Source organism: Mus caroli, chromosome 14 (genome assembly GCF_900094665.2).
Source record: "Mus caroli chromosome 14, CAROLI_EIJ_v1.1, whole genome shotgun sequence".
Taxonomy (NCBI): domain Eukaryota; kingdom Metazoa; phylum Chordata; class Mammalia; order Rodentia; family Muridae; genus Mus; species Mus caroli.
In genome coordinates, this window is record NC_034583.1 from 66,809,130 (window position 1) to 66,827,782 (window position 18,653).

The 18,653-nt window shown below is 41.6% G+C and overlaps 1 protein-coding gene across 1 annotated transcript in view; it reads right to left on the reverse strand.

Moving 5' to 3' along the window:
* Gtf2f2 (general transcription factor IIF subunit 2) overlaps positions 1 to 18,653 on the reverse strand; it is a 111,380-nt gene that overhangs the window by 34,045 nt on the left and 58,682 nt on the right. The window contains exon 5 of the mRNA XM_021181786.2: positions 14,877 to 14,958. Coding sequence (XP_021037445.1) covers positions 14,877 to 14,958 — 82 coding nt within the window. The remainder of the gene's footprint in view (positions 1 to 14,876; positions 14,959 to 18,653) is intronic.

Genomic DNA, 18,653 nt, shown 5'->3' on the forward strand with positions numbered 1-18,653 from the left:
TCTTCCAAAATTAAAATAAATAACAACATAAATCAACTAATATAAACAACTTATTTGTATAAAAATTCAGGAAGGAAAAAATAGTAATAGAGAAAAACCAAAAGATAAATTTCAAGACAAAATAGTAATAAAAAGTCCATTGCGTCTCTAACGTGATTCCCGGTGGTTATTTTATGTCTGAGTAATGGCGCCCCACTGCCATGTATTCACATTTACAGTGCACATGGCCTAGAGTCCATGAATGTCATCCCATAGGATAACATTATGAAAAAAAACCAAACAGTTAAAGTTTTATATTTAAAAAGCAGCTAAACTAACGTGCACTAATAACAGAAACAGAAGAGCCACAAGTAATTAATGTGCTACAGGAAAATGCCATATGGCACTCAACATTATTATATAAGAACTGAAAATTCTGTCAACAATAGCATTTGTCCATACCACACCTACCTCCTCCAAAACTAATGTGTGTAGCAGACCGTAGGAGAAAACAACAGACTTCTTGCTCACGCTAGCCTCCTGAGGGCTGTCTAGTAAGTTTTCTCTACACACCCGCATCATTCTAGACAATAAAAGCAAGTCTTAAAGGCTAACAGTTTAGCTGTAGTTCATGAAGAACACAGACAATGAGTATCTTCTTCATTCATTCATTCCTGGATGTTGCTACATAATAGATGCTCAAAGTTTACCTAAAGGGTTATTATACAAACTTGTGAAGCTTGGCTAAGAAGCCATTGGTTTTATAGTAAATAATAAAGACACTAACAAGGGAACTCTTCTCCATAGTATTTGTAATATAAAACACTGACTCTCAGAGAGGATTTCTGCTCTGTATAGTTAGTATTAACTTTAATTTCAACAAGTATAGACATCTGTAGTTTTTGGTCAATCTGTGCTAGTTTTCCATTACTATAAGAAACAGACCACACATTCACTTACAAGAAAAAAGATCTAAGTCACAATCCTAGAGGTTTTAGTACATGATCAGCTTGGACATCATCTGAGGAATTGAGTGAAGGGCAGGACCACTCACTGCATGGCTGCAACGTGGAAAAGGGGAGGAAGGACGGCTGGTGCTGCACCACCTCCTTTGAGGTTACATCTTCCTTGGCAAAGACCTCCTCTACCTTTTACTAGGCTGCATTTCTTAAATGTCTACTACCTAAAATATACCACTTGGGGAATCAAACCTCAAACATATGAGCCTTTCAGGGGAACAATTAAGGTTACAACTATACCATAATAGCACATGTATATAGTATGTAACATGAACACTAAATGTTATTATAAAAATAATTTATTTAGATTGAAAATTTAACTTTAAGGGGAGGGGATGGAGAGATGGCTCAGCAAGGTAAAACTGTTAGGATTTAATAAAGAAGAAAGCCCTATTAATAGAATTATCAAATCAAAGAGACTAAGCTGAACATAGTAGTACACCGACCGGTATACATCTATAATCCGAGCAATGAAGTAACCAAGGCAGGGGGATCTCAAACTTAAGGCCAGGCTTGGATACACAGAGCCTGTAAAAAGGCTAAAGATTCTAAATTACAAACAGGGCTGGAGAGACAGCTCAGGGTCACAGCTTGCTGCACTTCTAGAAGGTCCCAGTTCCACAATAGGCAACTCACACCCACTTGCCAACTCCAGCTCTGAGGGGCTGACTCTCCACAAGTGCTTGCACACATGTAGCACCCCCACCCGCCCCCAACACAGATCTAATAGAAAAAAAAAATCTTAAGAAAAATCAATTAAGGGGCTAGGAAGATGGCCCAGTGGTTAAGAAAATGCACTGTTGTTCTAGAGGACCAGACTTCACTTCTCAGAACCCACCTCAAGTAGCTCACAAACGCAAGTTACTCCACTCTGGGGAACAGAACTCCTCTGGCCTGCACATAATACAAAACAGACAGCCTACTAAAAAAAAACCACAGAAGTGGATGCTCACAGTCAGCTATTGGATGGATCAAAGGGCCCCCAATGGAGGAGCTAGAGAAAGCACCCAAGGAGCTAAAGGGATCTGCAAGCCTATAAGTGGAACAACATTATGAACTAACCCGTAACCCCCCCCCCCCCCCGGAGCTCATGTTTCTAGCTGCATATGAATCAGAAGATGGCCTAGTAGGCCATCAGTGGAAAGAGAGGCCCATTGGTCCTGCAAACTTTATATGCCTCAGTACAGGGGAATGCCAGGGCCAAGAAGTGGGAGTGGGTGGGTGGGGGAGCGTGTGGGGGACTTTTGGGATAGCATTGGAAATGTAAATGAAATAAAGACTCAATTAAAAAAAAAACCAAACAAACAGATTTTAAGTAACATTTAGTCATGTAACAAGTATTTCTTACGCAGTCAGGCGTAGCATCCTTTCCTTGGTGAGCACACAAGCAATTCATCAGATATAACCAACACAGGTAGTTTTACGCGTTAAGAATAAAACAGTACTATCATGTTAAGTGTGGCGCTCTGAGTGAGAAGAGCCGTCATAAGCTCATATATTTGAATGCTTAGCCATCAGAGAGTAGTAGTAGTATTTGAGAAGGATTAGGAGGGCGGCCTTCGTGGAGGATGTATGTGGCTCTGAGGTTTCAAAAGTACACCCCAGGCCCAGCAACCTCTCTTTCCCTCCTCCGTACCGTGGATCAGACTGTCCTCTTAGCTACTGCTCTAATGCCAGCCATGCTGCCCACCATGCTGATACTGTAACTGTAAGCAAGTCCTCAACGAAATGCTTTTCTTTTATAGGAGTTGTCTTGGTCAAGGTGTCTCTTCACAGCAAGAGACCAGTGACCGAGACAGCTAGTAACTAGGAAGCTGCCCTGGGAGGAAGGCTACATTATGTCACCCAAGGGGTCAGAGATGGCCACATGAACTGAGAGCTGCATGGTAGGAAGGGGCTGCCACTTGAAGACTTTGTTCACATGTAGAAGCTGGAGATGAAACTGCCCTTGTTCTATTTGAAAAACAGAAGGTGGTCTCTTAGGCTGCTACCAATAGATGAGAGGAAGTTGTAGAAACTTCATGATCTGACCACAGTTTTGAGGGCCAGATCATCTATGACCTTGCAAATTCAATAAATTAAAAAAACAAAACAAAACATTTTTTTTTACCTATTGCAAGAGCCTTCTATGTAGTCCAGGTTAGCCTGAAACTCACCTTGTAGCACAGGCTGATCTCATGGCACACTTTACGTTACATTGACTTCTACATAAGAGTCCCATACTTGGTTTGATGTACTACTGTCACAGTTTTGAGATTGTGAATCCATGAACAAATGCTCACATTATCTTTGTATAATTGGGTCTGTAAACTACATAGTTGTTCCTGAATGTATATTCAGAAATAAAGACTGTAGCTTACTTAGTATTATATAGCAGGATTCTAGAGTGGGCTTAGGTATGCTAAGATGATAGGCAGCCACGTGGGACAGGTAAGAGCAGTGGTTCTTAACCTTCCTAATGCTGTGACCCCTTAATACAGTACCTCAAATGCTGTGGTGACCCTCAACAATAAAATTATTTCACTGCTACTTCCTAAGAGTAATTTTGCTACTGTTATGAATCATAACGTAAATATCTGATATTTAGAATATCTGGTATGTGTGTGACCCCTGTGGGGGCTGCAACACACAGGTTGAGACTTACTGGTGAAGGGGAATGCTACATGTATGAATATAACACTCAGGAGACTGGTCTCAGAAGGACATACAGATGCTGGAGTTTGCATATATGCATACACTACACACATGTATGTGTATACACACACACACACACACACACACACAATCAATAATGATATATTTTAAATGCATAAAGTGTAGGGTACAATGAGTTAAAAAGTAAGTAGGCACTTGCCGGTCGTGGTGGCGCACGCCTTTAATCCCAGCACTCGGGAGGCAGAAGCAGGCGGATTTCTGAGTTTGAGGCCAGCCTGGTCTACAAAGTGAGTTCCAGGACAGCCAGGGCTATACAGAGAAACCCTGTCTCTGTATAAAAAACCAACCAACCAACCAAACAAACAAACAAAGTAGGCACTTAAGGGAAGCCTAAAAAAAAGGTAGAGAAACAGCTCAGTGGTTAAAAGTACTGGCTGCTCATCCAGAGGACCAGAATCCTATTCCCAGTTCCCACATGGCTAAGTCACAACTGTCTGCAACTACAGTTCCAAGAGATGTGATGCCCTCTTCTGGCCTCCAAGGGCACTGCACATATATATGGCACAGACTTACATACAGGCAAACACCCATACACATTAAATAATAATCATTTGTAAAAAAACCACAAAAATACTCTAAGAGAACTTGTTGCTCTTGCAGAGAACCTGGGTTCAACTCCCAGCACCCATGATAGCTCACAAGCACCCCGAGTTCCAGGAGATCTGATGTCCTCTTCTGGTCCCCACAGGTACCAGGCACAAGCTCTGTGCATAAACATACATAATAATACATGCAGGCAAAATACTCATTGAAAATAAATATTTAAAGAGACTAAAGTTAGTAACTAAATGAGAAGAGTATGTCAAGGACAAAACCCTAGAGGAGACCTAGGAAATTCCAATTCAGTGAAGAACTTAAGGACCATGAGATGGAGTCTAGCCTTCAGCTGGTACTCTACAGCCAGCTTTACTCACAGGCTGACTTTGTGTGTTCCTTCATCTACTCAGGATGGTTAGTAGGTAAGATTCCTTCTGCTTTACCTAATACATGATGTTGTTCCTGCCTGGGAGGTCCCCCAGCCCCTCACAGCTACTCAACGTCTAGACTCCCCTCTGAGTTTACTATGTTAGTGGATTTATAAACTCTACAATTTACTGCTTATGCCTACTTCTTACACAGCATAAAACAGGGCACTAAATCAGTTTAATCTATTTTCCAAAAGTAGTATCTCTGGTTGTTTTTTTTAATGTTTCATGACTTAGTATGCTTAGATACTTAAAAATACCTGTTGACCAATGAGTAATAAATTATGTTCAGGAGCTATGAAGCATGGGGAAGTAAGAAAAGTATATAAATCAGTGTGACATGCCATAGCTTAAACAGAAATGACTCATAGTTTCCAAAGTCCTGGGCAGCCTGGGAGACTCTGGGTTAAGCACACGCCTCACAACTTTTATCCAGCAAATACTTTATACCCATTAGCTGCCAGACACATTTCTAGTGACTATCTTTACTAGAAATGCATCCGTGAAACCAACAAAATGACACAACTACTATTTCATCAAAATTACTAAAGCACTCCAGATTTGATACACACAGAAAGAAGTAGAGTAGATATGTAGACAGATACATAGATAGAATTATTTGCTGTTCTACCTCTCTCCTGCCAATGTGTAGCTCTAAATTCAGTTATGATATCAAGCCTCATTTAAAGTTGCAAGATCAGAAACTAGGTAAATATTCCAAGTGGAAATAATAATATATCTTATGTTACTATATTTGTTTGGTAATCCAACATGCATGGTACTAATACTATTGGCTTTCCACTCAAGGGACTTCAGAGCAAGAACTATCTAAGAGAGGAAGGCATATGCAAGCTGCTTCTTTTTTCCTAACATGCTAGACAATATTTTGAAACCACCAGACCTGAAAGAAGGAACCTGTCTACAGTGTCCTGGATCCCATTTGATATTGGTTCAAATGCCAGCTTTGCCATTTACAAATTGTGAGGCTAAGAAAACCATTTAACTTTCCTGCAACTCAATTTTCTCACTTGGGAAAGTGGAAATAAGGTTTTCTAAGAGGTGGTAACTGAAAGAACTAATTCAGGTGATACGAAGCTATGCAGGCTGACCTTTTGCCTGAAGTCATTTTCACTCATCAGTCGTTTAAAAAAACAAACAAAAAAACCCCAATTTTTTTCTCTATTTATAACCGAATGATTGCTTTTAAAGTTTTCTTTGCAATACCTTATGACAACTATATCAGAGTCTTGAGGCAAGATGCAGACAATAATGTTTAAGAGTCACAGCTTATACTTTGGGGTAAGAAAGTACAAAGACTAAGTTCTAATCATCTCAAAGTATGAGTTGACCTCCTAGCAGGTTAAAGGCCTCACTGACAGCATTCAGTGGTCGCTGCAGGCACTAAGCAGCTTAGTGAGTCAACATACTGAGTAGGGTCCTCCTCAGTGTCACAGGATCATATGACATCTTTTCTTAGTCTGAAAGGCATCAAGGAACCATAGTCCAAGAATGAAATTCCTAGTGCCTACAAGGACCAGGAGAAGCACACCAGGCTTTATGTTATCCACGAAGAAGCAGGATCCACACTTAGGTCTGGGAGTGAAGCTCCTCCTCAACTTTGTCCATTTTGCGTTGGACAGTGGCACCACACGTCAGTCAGACTCACAAGCCAGACAGCAGTGACTCATGTTAACTACTGTGACTGCTTCCTGGCCTAACCACACCTGTGAATTACCACAAGTTTCTAACATAAAAGTAAAAGCATCTGAGGGACAAAAGTTCCTTTTTCTGGTTTGTAATGACTCCAGATGCACTAGAGAGAAACAGTCTTGGTCCCAGCTAAGGGAATGTGGTCACCCATGTGGGCCATCTTCAACAGCCAGCTTCAAGTCTTTAGAAACAGATTTCCAACAAATGCTATCAGGGACAGCACTGCTCATCGGGCCCAGAGGCAGAGATGGTTGTCCTGGTGACAAATCTAGCAAACTAAAAGCAATTCAGTTTTGTCTGGGACCAATCTATAAATGGTGTAATTCCAGTGACTTCTCTTCCTACCATGTAAAACTGTCAAAATCCTTAAGTCAGGATTTCACACTCAGTAATGGGAGGTTTAAAATCAAGTGCTCAGTTTGACTAGATTTGTTCAGAGTTGGCAGAATAAGATTAAAAAAAAAAGTCATTATCTAAATATAGACATTGCTAACAAGGACAGTGAAGAAGGAGATGGTCATCCATAAAACAGATGATCATTCTATTCAGTTTTGCCTCAGGTTAGCACTGTTGACTTTAAGCTATGAGTGAACAAAGACAGACTTACATACACTGAGGTATTTTCATTCTGCGAAGCTGTGAGGCTCTGGGAAACCACTACCATATGCTAACACTGCTGGTCAGCACTTAGTACTTCTCACCCCCAAACACAGATGAAAACATACTACTTTGTATACTGTCAGTCAATGCAGAACTACAAACCTTTCATTTTCAAATACAGACCTTTGCTAGTGTTCGCTGGGTGAATGGGACATAGTCCCTGAACTCAAGGAGCTCCCAAACTAAGAGAGAGACAACAGTAATAAAGTCCAATGGAGCAGCGTCTTAGGAGACATGGAGCAAGAACTGGGGAGGCCGTCTTGCTGCGTGGGGCAGCTGTCAAGAAGCTTTCACGTCTGTGCTGCATGGGAAGGAATGGAGGCTGGCAAGCAGAAAGCAGAGGAAGACCCTGGAGACCAGGTCAGGAAAGCACATGTCGCATTTGGGGCACGAAGTGACTAGTCTTGACCTAGTGCTCATTTGACTCAGAACGTCAGAGAGAAGGGGACAGAAGCCAGAGGCACTTTGTTTTCTGGCCCTAAAAATTTTTTTGATTTAAGAAGACATACTCCCACATTAAACAACAAGGAAACCCATACATCTGGGTCCCACAAGAGAGGAAGCACATTTGGTACTAGTAAAAGAAAAAGAACAAGCTGAAGATGGGAGTTCGAGGCCAGTCTGGTCTACAGAGTGAGTTCCAGGACAGCCAGGGCTACACAGAGAAACCCTGTCTCGAAAAACAAAAAAACAAAAAACAAACAAAAAAGGAAAGAAAGAAAGAAAGAGCAGAGATGCTCATGGTGAAGTAGCACTTACACATTCAAAGACACGGGATGACCTGAAAGAACAATATTACTTAAGTAAAAACTTCAGTCTGTTGTGATTTCATTTTTTAGTATATTTTCCCAGTAGAGTCTATACTTACTTGGAAATTGTTATCTCACCAAAAAAATAAAATAAAATAAAATAAACAAACAAAAACAGAGCAAACCTCCTAGGGCAGGCAGTCTACAGCAGCGTATTTACTGGTGGGCAATGCTATGGTCTGTCCTTTGATATGTGAAGGGGTACTTGCTGCTGATAAAGCTCTCTAAGGTATCTTTCCTTGCCCTAAACAGCATGCCCGGAGAGGATCTGTTTTAGTTCTTTTGTAGGTAGGGTGGGTAAGACAGAGTCTCTGTATAACCCTGGCTGTCCTTGAACTCACCATGTAGTCAGGCTGGCCTGGAACACAAGGGATCCGAGGCCTCTGCCGACCACGTTTGGATTAAAGTTGTGTGCAGCCACACCTGGCTATTTGAGTGTTTTAAAGGGGTAAATGATGTAATTATATTACAATCTCAGAAAAAATAAAAAAATTACAATACAAAAAGCTGACGGGCTTCTTCACACCATTCTTTACTTGCAAATAGACAATTAAAAAGTTCTTACTGCAAAATTCATGACGTCTTTATTTTTAATAGCTGAATAGTAGTCTATTGTGTAGATGTACCACATTTTTCTTTCTTTTAAATTATTTATTTATTTACACCCCAAATATTGCTGCCCACTTCCCCCTCTCTCTATATTTTTTTAATCCATTCTGCAGGTGAGGGACATCTAGGTTGTTTCCAACTTCTAGCTATTACGAATAAAGCTGCTATGGCTATAGCTGATCAAGTGTCTTTGTGAGATGGTAGGACATCTTTTGGGTATATGCCCAGGAGTGATATCTGGAGGTAGAACTATTTCTAGACAAGAATCTAGCAGAATTGTCCTCTGAGAGCTCCACCCAGCAGCTGATTCAGACAGATGCAGACACCCACAGTCAAACAGTGGATGGAGCTTAGAGGCAATTATGAAAGAACAGGAGGAAAGACTGCAGCCTCTAAGGGGATAGGAACTCCACAGAGAGACCAACAGAGTCAACTAATCTGGACCCTTGGGGCTCTCAGGGTCTGAACCACCAACCAAAGAACATACATGGGCTGGACCTAGGCCTCCCCACTTATAAGTAGCAGATGTGCAGCTTAGTCTTCACGTGGGTCCCAAGCAACTGGAGTAGGGGCTATCCCAAAAGCTCTTGCCTGTATATGGGATATGTTCTTCTAGCTGGGCTGCCTTGTCTGACTTCAGTGAGGGAAGATGTGCCTAGCGTCACAGAGACTTGATGTGCCAGAGTCCGGAGATACCCAAGTGAGCCCTCACCTGTTCAGAAGAGAAAGGGAAGGGGACGGTGGAAGGAGTATAGGAGAGGGTAACTGGGAGGAGGGCAGTGGGCAGGATTTAAAGTGAATAAATAAGTAAGTAAATAAAATAAAAAGCATCCCTCTGCATCCTTTATCATGAGTTACCTGGACAGAGCTGGGGATACTTCCAGAGCTTCCATGGTTAGGAGCCACAAGATTAATGGCAACATTTGCAATTGTAGAGTATTTACACTGAGAAAAATGCCCTTGTCTCATTTTTACAGATGGAAAAATCAAGGAAACAGGACACATGTGTTGCTAAGATCAATAGGTGGGGAGTTGGTCTGACTCCAGAGCTCAACCTCTTAACTCTTTGCCCTAATTATCAAGACATCAAAAAGTCCATATGTATTTTATATGTGTGGGTATTGTGCCTGTGTGTATGTGTGTGCTTTATGTGATACTGGGTGACTGCAGAGACCAGAAGAGGGTGTTGGATTCCATGGGACTTGAGCTGGAGACGGCTGTGAGTCACCATATGGATCATAGGAATCCAACCTGGCACATCTAGAACCATTTCTCCAGTCCCAGAATTATTTTCTAATGGAAGTCTCGATCATGCCTAGAACAAAACGGCCCTTCCTCGGGGGACGTAATCAAGAGCATGACTACTTCAGTGGGGCGACGCTCCCTATCTCTAACATGCTTCCTGGAAGACCAGGTTTACCTCAGATCCTCTGACCACCTCCTTGGTGTGCACTCCACTCTTTATCAGAGCAGCAATGACTACTCCCTTTGGACATGACTGAGCTTATAGCCTACACTACAGGTGGGTTCAAGACATAAACTCAGAATTTATGATGGCCAACTGAAGAAAGTGAAGAGTTTTATTTTAAAGCTGATTAAAGATATCATTTAGGGGCTAGGAAAGTGGCTCAATGGATAAAACGCTTACTGGACAAACATGAGGACCAGAGCTTGGACCCCTAGAACCCAAGCAAACACTAGGCAGGAGTGCTGACTGCCTGTAATTCTAGCACTCAGAAGGCTGAGATAGGGGATTCCCAGAACAAGCTGGCTGGCTAGCTAGACAAGTGAGCTGGTGGGCTGTTCCCCCAGAGAAAGGGTTTCTTTTCTTTTCTTTTCTTTTCTTTTCTTTTCTTTTCTTTTCTTTTCTTTCTTTCTCTCTCCTCTCTCTCTCTCTCTCATTTATCTGAAGAAAACCCACACACATCCACAGAATTTAAAATATACTTAAAAAAAAAAATCTGTTCTTTTCTTTGACCATGTGGTTCTTAGGAACTGAACTCAGGTTTTGTGGCAAGCACCTTTACCCACTGAGACATCTTGTCAGCCTCTGAAGAAAACCTGTTGTGACAAGAACTTTCAGATGAGTTAAGCATGTAGAAGACCCCAATGCTGCAGCTAACGAAGTGAAACACGGTCATAGGGTGCCTGAAGAATCCAATCATATGTGTAATACTGAGGTATGGGAGATCTCTCTTGCCAATTTAGCTCTCAAATACTTCTGCTTCAATGTTACCTACATCTGGAATTCTGCCTTTCCATTTGCATTCAAACGCACTAGCACACTTCTGCTCTCACTGCTGCAATGCCAATAAACATATTCTTACCAAAGCAGGTGCCTGTAGGTGCTTTTTTCAGTTTTTTTTTTTTTTTTCAGGCTCTTTGGAGCAAGAACAGTACCGTCTGATTTTGGACATGGAAATTATGAAAACCCTTCAGTCCTCCCTCTTTCATCAGTATCACCCTTTCTGTGTGGTATACAGGATGGAATGGAGCTAATCTGATATAGTCACAATAGGATAAACACACAGGCTATAATAGCCATGTCCAGCTAGAAGAATCTGTCATTTCTAAACCACACACGTTTGAGGTCACTTAGTCCCAGAGTTGTCTTCAGAGTGTCCTCAAGCTCCTTTCTGAAGCAGCTCTTTTTGAGTCTCTCAGATGCTCTATGTCTGAGTTATCTCTTTAGCTTTTCACTTCCTGCCCTATTTCTAATCATTAGCCTATGGTCAGAGCGATCCAGTTATAATACATATCTCTTCATATTCTACCCAGTTTAAAAAAAAAAGATGTTAGTACCTCCCTAGATGGCATGCAAAGCTCTTAACTTTCAGGCCTCTGCCTTTCTCTCACTTCCCAATTATTTACTTACTCCTTACTATGTGCCATGAAAGAACTAAACAGATACACACCAAAACTAGAGCCAAAAAGTAAAAAAGCTCTTATTCTTGTGAGAGCCTTAACTAAAGTAGGGAAAAATTGGAAGTAAAGCTAGGTGTGATAGTTTGTATATGAGTGGCCTAGGGAGTGGCACTATTAGGAGGTGTGGCCTTGTTGGAGTAGGTGTGTCACTGTGGGCTTAAGACCCTCACTTTATTAGCTACCTGGAAGTCAGTCTTCCACTAGCCGACTTCAGATGAAGATGTAGACTCAGCTCTGCCTGTACCAAGCCTGTCTGGATGCTGCCATGCTCCCACCTTGATGATAATGGACTGAACCTCAGAACTTTTAAGTCAGCCCAAATTAAATGTTGTTCTTTATAAGAGTTGCCTTGGTCATGGTGCCTGTTCACAGCAGTAAAACCCTAGCTAAGACACTGGGTGCATACTACAGTTTAAGAGGTGTGATACATTAGAGAACGAGGTGGGGTGGTCAAGTTGGGCCTTAATGAAAAGGTATCTCTGAGAGGACATTTGAAAAAGGAAAAGGCTGCATCAGGTTGAAAGTCACAGCCAGCACAAGGGCCTGGGATGGGAACAAGGCTGGAGTCCTAGCTTGTGAGAATGGAGTGGTTGGTGCAGAGTGTGTGGTGAGGGGAGAAGAGACAAGGAAGGAGAGAGGGCACACAGAGTATATGGTGACCATGGAGGCCTCCACCAACTATCACAAAGACTTGACTCTCTTTCTGAGCAAGGCAGAAGTACTGGGGGGAAAAAACCAGACCAAAAGGAATGCGTGACCCAGAGTTTAAAGGTCCTGGTGCTGCGGTGCAGATACTGTGCTGAGGAGACCAGGGTGGGAAGCAGGACTCAGGAGAAAGCATGGCCACTTCTGTGGCTTACTTAAGGGAAGGCTGGGCTATAGAAAAGAGATTTTGAGATTTTAAGAAAAACCTGCAAGATTTTCTGACACACTTGCTGTGGGTTGGAAAGGTTTTGGACCAAGGAGGTGGGTGTGTCATTATCTGGGCTATGTTCTGACAATAGATCTGAGTTGTTTCTGACATATTGGAAATGCAGTAGATATTCAGGCAGGCATGTATAATACAAAATGTATGTGTGTGAGAATTCATGACATAAGTGGCACCTGTCATCCTTCACAAGCTTAGACATCTAGGCTTACAGAGCTTACAGTCCTCCTTGTGTCTTTGTGACAGCCCATCTATCCATTCGGAAGGGTTTTCCCACTCTGCTCTTTTTCTACTTAGTCAAAATAATCCCCACCTTCAAAAGACTGATGTCATCCACTCTGCGAAACACATGCTCAGCATTCCCTGAATCACTTTGTTTCTTCCCTTCAGTCACTTAAGACTAAAATATGAATATCTGGCCATATAGCATATTTTTAAAGCTATATAATTTCCATTTTCATTTTGGTAAAAGGCAGATATTCTGCAAACACAGCAGGTGGCCTGCCTCCTCGCATCTTCACATAAAGTCCTTTATGGAAAAATTAAAACCACAAAGAGGTCTCCATGAGTAGCCCAATACTTGATTTTGTACTTTTTCAACATTTGTAGTTATCTGAAGATCAGTTTTCAGAAAGACCCATATTATAGCATAAACTTTTTAGGCTGCAAAGAATGAAAATATCTTTTGACAGTTCTACAAAGATAATTTTCATTTTGACTGTCATTCTTTTCCTTGCCCCAGGGAGGCATTTAAACTAGGGGAAAGATTAGACAAAAGAACAAAACCATGTTTAGCCTTTTTTTGTGCCCCTTCTAGGAAACAGCATCTAATACAATCAAGGGGATATGTGTGTGTTACAATACAATACGACTTTAGAGATGCTGGGTTCAACTACCCGTCTCCCAGGTAAGAATGCTGGCCAGCTAGGAGACCACTTCTTAGGCAGCACTTTCTCAAGGAGCAGCACTGCATGGCTACAACCAGCCCCTAAGGGAAGTTGCTTAGCAACAGTATCTATCCCATGCACAACTGTTTCTCTAGTGCCTAAAATGCACCTTGCAGATAGTACAGAATGAACGAATGAGTAGAGAGATGGATGGATAAGTAATTCTAATCTCATGGTGCTGAAACCTATCAAATACAAATCATGAAACTGGTATTAATTTATTTCAGGATTTAAAAAAAAATAATGATTCGCCAGGTGGTGGTGGTGCACACCTTTAATCCCAGCACTCAGGAGGCAGAGGCAGTTGGATCTCTGTAAGTATGAGGCCAGCCTGGTCTACAGAAGCAAGTTCCATGACACAGAAGGTTATATAGAGAAACATCAGAGAGAGGGAGGGAGGGGGGTGAGGGGGTAGAGAGAACTGATTCAGGGTCACTGTCTTTTTTCTTATAAACTCTTTTTTTTTAAAGATTTATTTATTATTATATGTAGGTACACTGTAGCTGCCTTTAGACACACCAGAAGAGGGCATCAGATCTCATTACGGATGGTTGTGAGCTACCATGAGGTTGCTGGGATTTGAACTCAGGACCTTCGGAAGAGCAGTCAGTGCTTACCCACTGAGCCATCTCTCCAGCCCCCTCAAAGTCACTGTTTTTAAATAGTGATTACAAAATGTTAATGGCATATTGAAGTTGGTGAGCTGAAACAGAAATCTCATTAATAATATACAACTTTATAAATTCTCAACAGATCAAAAAGCAAGATGATATTCTGGCAACCATGCTTCTGCAGACAGTAGTTTGATACATATTCATTGCAGGGAAGTTACAGACTGAAGATAAAACAGTACAAGGACCTCTGAAACATGTCATAAGAAAAACAAGATTTGTGGCGGGGAGGGTGGCATCATTAGAAAAACCTCTGCCTAGTATGAAGACTCGAGTTTGCTCCTCAGTAGCTGAGCCAGGGTGTGACACCACAGTGCTAAGAGGAGACAGGCAGATCAGTTCCTGAAATGGCAGGCCAGCCAGCCCACTGCAAGTAGCAAGTGCCACACCAATGGAGAGCCCTGTCTCAAAACACAGGGTCTCCAAAACCAAACCGAACCACCTCAACACAAACAGACAAACAAACAAAGATGGCAGGTGGAAGGCACCCGAGGACACCATTCAGATGACCTCTGACCTACACACTACAGCACACTCACCTGTGTGCACTCAGGTGCACACACCTGTGTAACCTGCACACAAGCTTACATAAGTCCAACTAGGAAAAAACACCCTATCAGCTATCTCTGATTTCAGAACATAATACAGTAGGTTGAAGTAACTCCAACAGCTGATTCTGAAATTTCTCTAACAAAAGACATTCTTATTACTCCCTTCTGTTTTGTTTTGAGACAGGTCTCACTATTTAGCCCTGAATGGCCTACATATTCCTTATGTAGACCAGGCTAGTCCCGCTCACAGAGAACTGCTGGAACTAAAAGTCCTTGCCACCATGATGAACACTTGGTGTGAACCCAAAGTGCTGCAAGCAAACCTGTGAAACAGAAACCATGGCTTGTATGACGCCAGTAAGGAAGCCAACATGTTCTAAGCACCAACCTCTTTAATTTCATGTAGTTCTCACTGGCAGCAGGCCGGCATTCCGCTCTCTGCACCACTATTCCTTCCAATGACAGTTTATCTTGAATGGAAAGGGGAAAAAATGTATTTCAGAGATCATATTCATCATTTCCAAGATGGCATTTTGACACATAACTAAAACATAATTCATATAATTCAAGGAAACAAAAGTGCAGTAGTAAGCTGACCGCAACACCGGTTATGAGAATAGAGAAGCCTCACTCATACTGAGCTGAAAACTGGAGCCTTCCTGGCTTGTTCCTTGAGCTACGCTGCCTCTTTACACACTCAGACTAAAAAGACCCACAGTTCATTCAATCTAAAGACAAAGTGAGGATTCCATCTGTAAACAAGTAACTCTAGAAATAACAGTAAGTCTAAAGCACTAAATCCAAGGTCCATGCATACACACCAGTGAGTGTCTAGAGTATCCTGTAGGGAAACAGCCAAGTAGGAAAATACGCCACTGGGCAGTGTTTACGTCAATCTGTAAGCTGGGGATGGCATGTGTTTGTAGCACTGGGAGGAAGATAAGGAGGCTTACACACTTTGGACCATCTCGGGCTACATAGAAAGACTAGTATAAGCAAACACTGAATCTACTATGAATATTTGTCTAAACAGAAATGCAAGTTTCTTTCTTATAGTGACCCAGGAGAAATAGAGAAAGGAAAGAAGAGCCTGGACCTCCAAAGCCCACTGGCATCGGCACTGTGGCAGAGTGAAGTTGATGGACGTGTCCTACTATGTAAGAGGCATGTGAATGCCTCTCATAGACAGCAGCAGCTTTATGACAACCGGAAAGATCTAAGACTGCCCAGAAACAGCTACTGGTCAGTCATATGTCCATGAGAATTCACCTGAGCGCTGAGAAGAGACTAAGAAAATCCTCTGACTAACTAGGAATGCAACTGAGTCATCTCTTCAGGGTAACTTACTTCATTCATTCCATTAACTGTAAGTGACTACCATGTAAAGGCACCGTGTGGGCACTGTAGAATCAAAGATGATTAAGATACAGCACTGTCTTCAAACTGTACACATTTGCTATATGAACAGTGGCACGCCGACACACAGAGCCACTTCTATACAATGCATACACGAAAATCTTCCAGTGACCTTCCAAGATTTTTGTCTTCAAAATTTAAGGAGGTACAGCCTTTGGTCCTAAGTACTAATTATGAAACATACCATCTGAATTAAATATTCTCAGAGTACCTCAATACAAAAGCTCTTCAGAACAATGACAAGACCCACACCTACTTCACACTACAGTGTGCCAGCAAAGAAACACTATGCAAGCCATAATCTTTACATCTTTCTTAAACCTAAAAATAAGTCCCTGTCATGAGTGAAGTAAGACTAGACTTTGAACTTTTTCAAAGCAAACACAAATCTATTTATTTATTTATTTACTCACTCACCTTACATCTCACTCACCGCTCCCCTTCTGGTCATACCCTCCTACAACCCTCCCTCCCTCCCTCTTCCCCTCCTCCTCTGAGCCTCCTTGATATCCTTCCACCCTGGCACTTCAAGTCTCTGAGAGGCTAGATGCTTCTCCCACTGAGGCCAAACAAGGCAGTCCCGCTAGAAGAACATATTCCATATACAGGCAATAGCTTTAGGAATAGCCCTCCTTCCAGTTGTTTGGGGCCCACATGAAGACCGAGCTGCACATTTGCTACATTTGCCTAGGTCCAGCCTGGCAAACACAAATCTTATATCACAAGTAAATTGATGCTTTTCTAAAAAAAGTAAGTTTGGGGTAGCATCTCTGATAATAATTCAATCACAGATTCAAGTATTTACTAATGTTAAATGATAGAATGGCTGCCTGTAATGCTCCCCACCTATTTAGCAGTACCTGGTCCAAGAGGATAACCTGGATTTAATTCTTAAGAGCTCTGCCATCACTTTTCTCTCTCTCTATGACACCTGAAGGGATGGGAAAGGAAGTGTTCAAGGCTCCTGCTCATTTCAACTTGACCACCACTGTCTATTCTCCAGTTAAGGTTACTAACAAAGCTGCAGAGAGGGCTCAGAGGTTCAGAGCACTTGCTGCTCTTGCACAGGACCTGGGTTCATTCCCAGCACCCACATGGAGTTTACAATCACCCCTAACTCCAGTTCCATGGGATCTGTTACCCCTCTGACCTCTGCAGGCACTATGCATACATGTGGTCCACATACATATATGTAGGCAAACACATGAAGTAAGAAAGTTCCTCTCAGAGAGCAGTAACACTCACTCCTCCAGACCATACTTTTCTGTTTACCCCATCTTTACAAACCTAAAATTGCTTTCAAATGTCACTCAAGGAAAATGGAAAGTCTTAATTATTAGCAAGAGATTTTCCCAAGAACTGGTCACTGTCAGTGATTTCTCAGTTTGCTTCCCTTATTTCCTCTCTTAAATTTAAGAAGCCAACTCACGGGGAGGGTATGGGGGGACTTGAAATGTAAATGAAGAAAATACCTAATAAAAAAATAAATTTAAAAAAAAAAAAAAAAAAAAAAGAAGCCAACTCACTTTGGGAATGGCCTCCATAAATGTGATTTGCTTGTTCTTTGTTTAAAGCTAACACATACTTCTTAAAGCTTTAGGGGAACGTGTTCTTTTATCTCCCAACAAATCATACATCTTTTCTTCAATAAATTGCTTAAATTCAGGGGAAAGGTATTGTCCATAGAGTTCTAGTTTAAAGTAGTCATTTGCACACCATTGCTGGTAATTACAAATTTTACACATCAATACAGAAATCCTTACTTAAAACTGCCTTTTGGGTGGCTGGAGAGATGGCTTAGCAATTAAGAGCATCAACTGTTCTTCCAAAAGTCCTGAGTTCAATCTCCAACAACCATATGGTGGCTCACAATCATCTGTAATGGGACCCAATGCCCTCTTCTGGTGTGTCTGAGGGGAGTGACAGTATACTCACATTAAAAAACAAAAACACTATCTTTTGGACCAATTTGAAAGAATGCAAATATCTGAATAATGACCCCTTTCCTCTTACACACATACGATGTATTTATCAAGTGCCTGCCGTGTAAGAGGCCAAGCACATCAGAAACAGCAGATAAAGGAAGCATGCCCCTTGTGATCAGGGAATACAGAGGTGAATGCATTGTTTGTTCTGTACCATACATATATTCTCAAAATGTATAAATGTAGCATGATCTAACCATTCCATGAGATGTGTGTGTATATATATATATCTCAAAACAACATATATAACAACATATCCCAAATGAATTGCTTTTATTTGTGAATTTACAAAAAAATTTTCAAAATCCAATACATTTACATTGCCTTTTGTTGTATACCAGACTGACCTAGAACATGCAGATTCACCTGTTTCCGCTTCCCAGACTTGGGGATTAAAGGCTTGCACCACTAAACTCAGACACTGCTGTGTTTCAAATGAAAAAGAAATACAGAAATCTCCAAATAATTTTCTTTTATTGAGTGTAAACTTAATTGCTATCTATGTACATCTGTGCATGCCTGTGTGACTGTGTGTATGGGTGCCCAGAGATCAGAAGCCTCAGATGCACAGGGGCCAATGCTACAAAGTAGTTGTGAGCCACCTGCATTGGCGCTAGGAACAGAACACTGGTTCTCTGAGAGAATACTAAGCATTCTTAAGAACAAAGCTATCCGTTCAGACCTATGTAACTTGAACAATGTGTGTGTACATGCCACATGTGGCAAGTGCCATAGAGGTCAGAGAGGGAGTTTATCCCCAACAG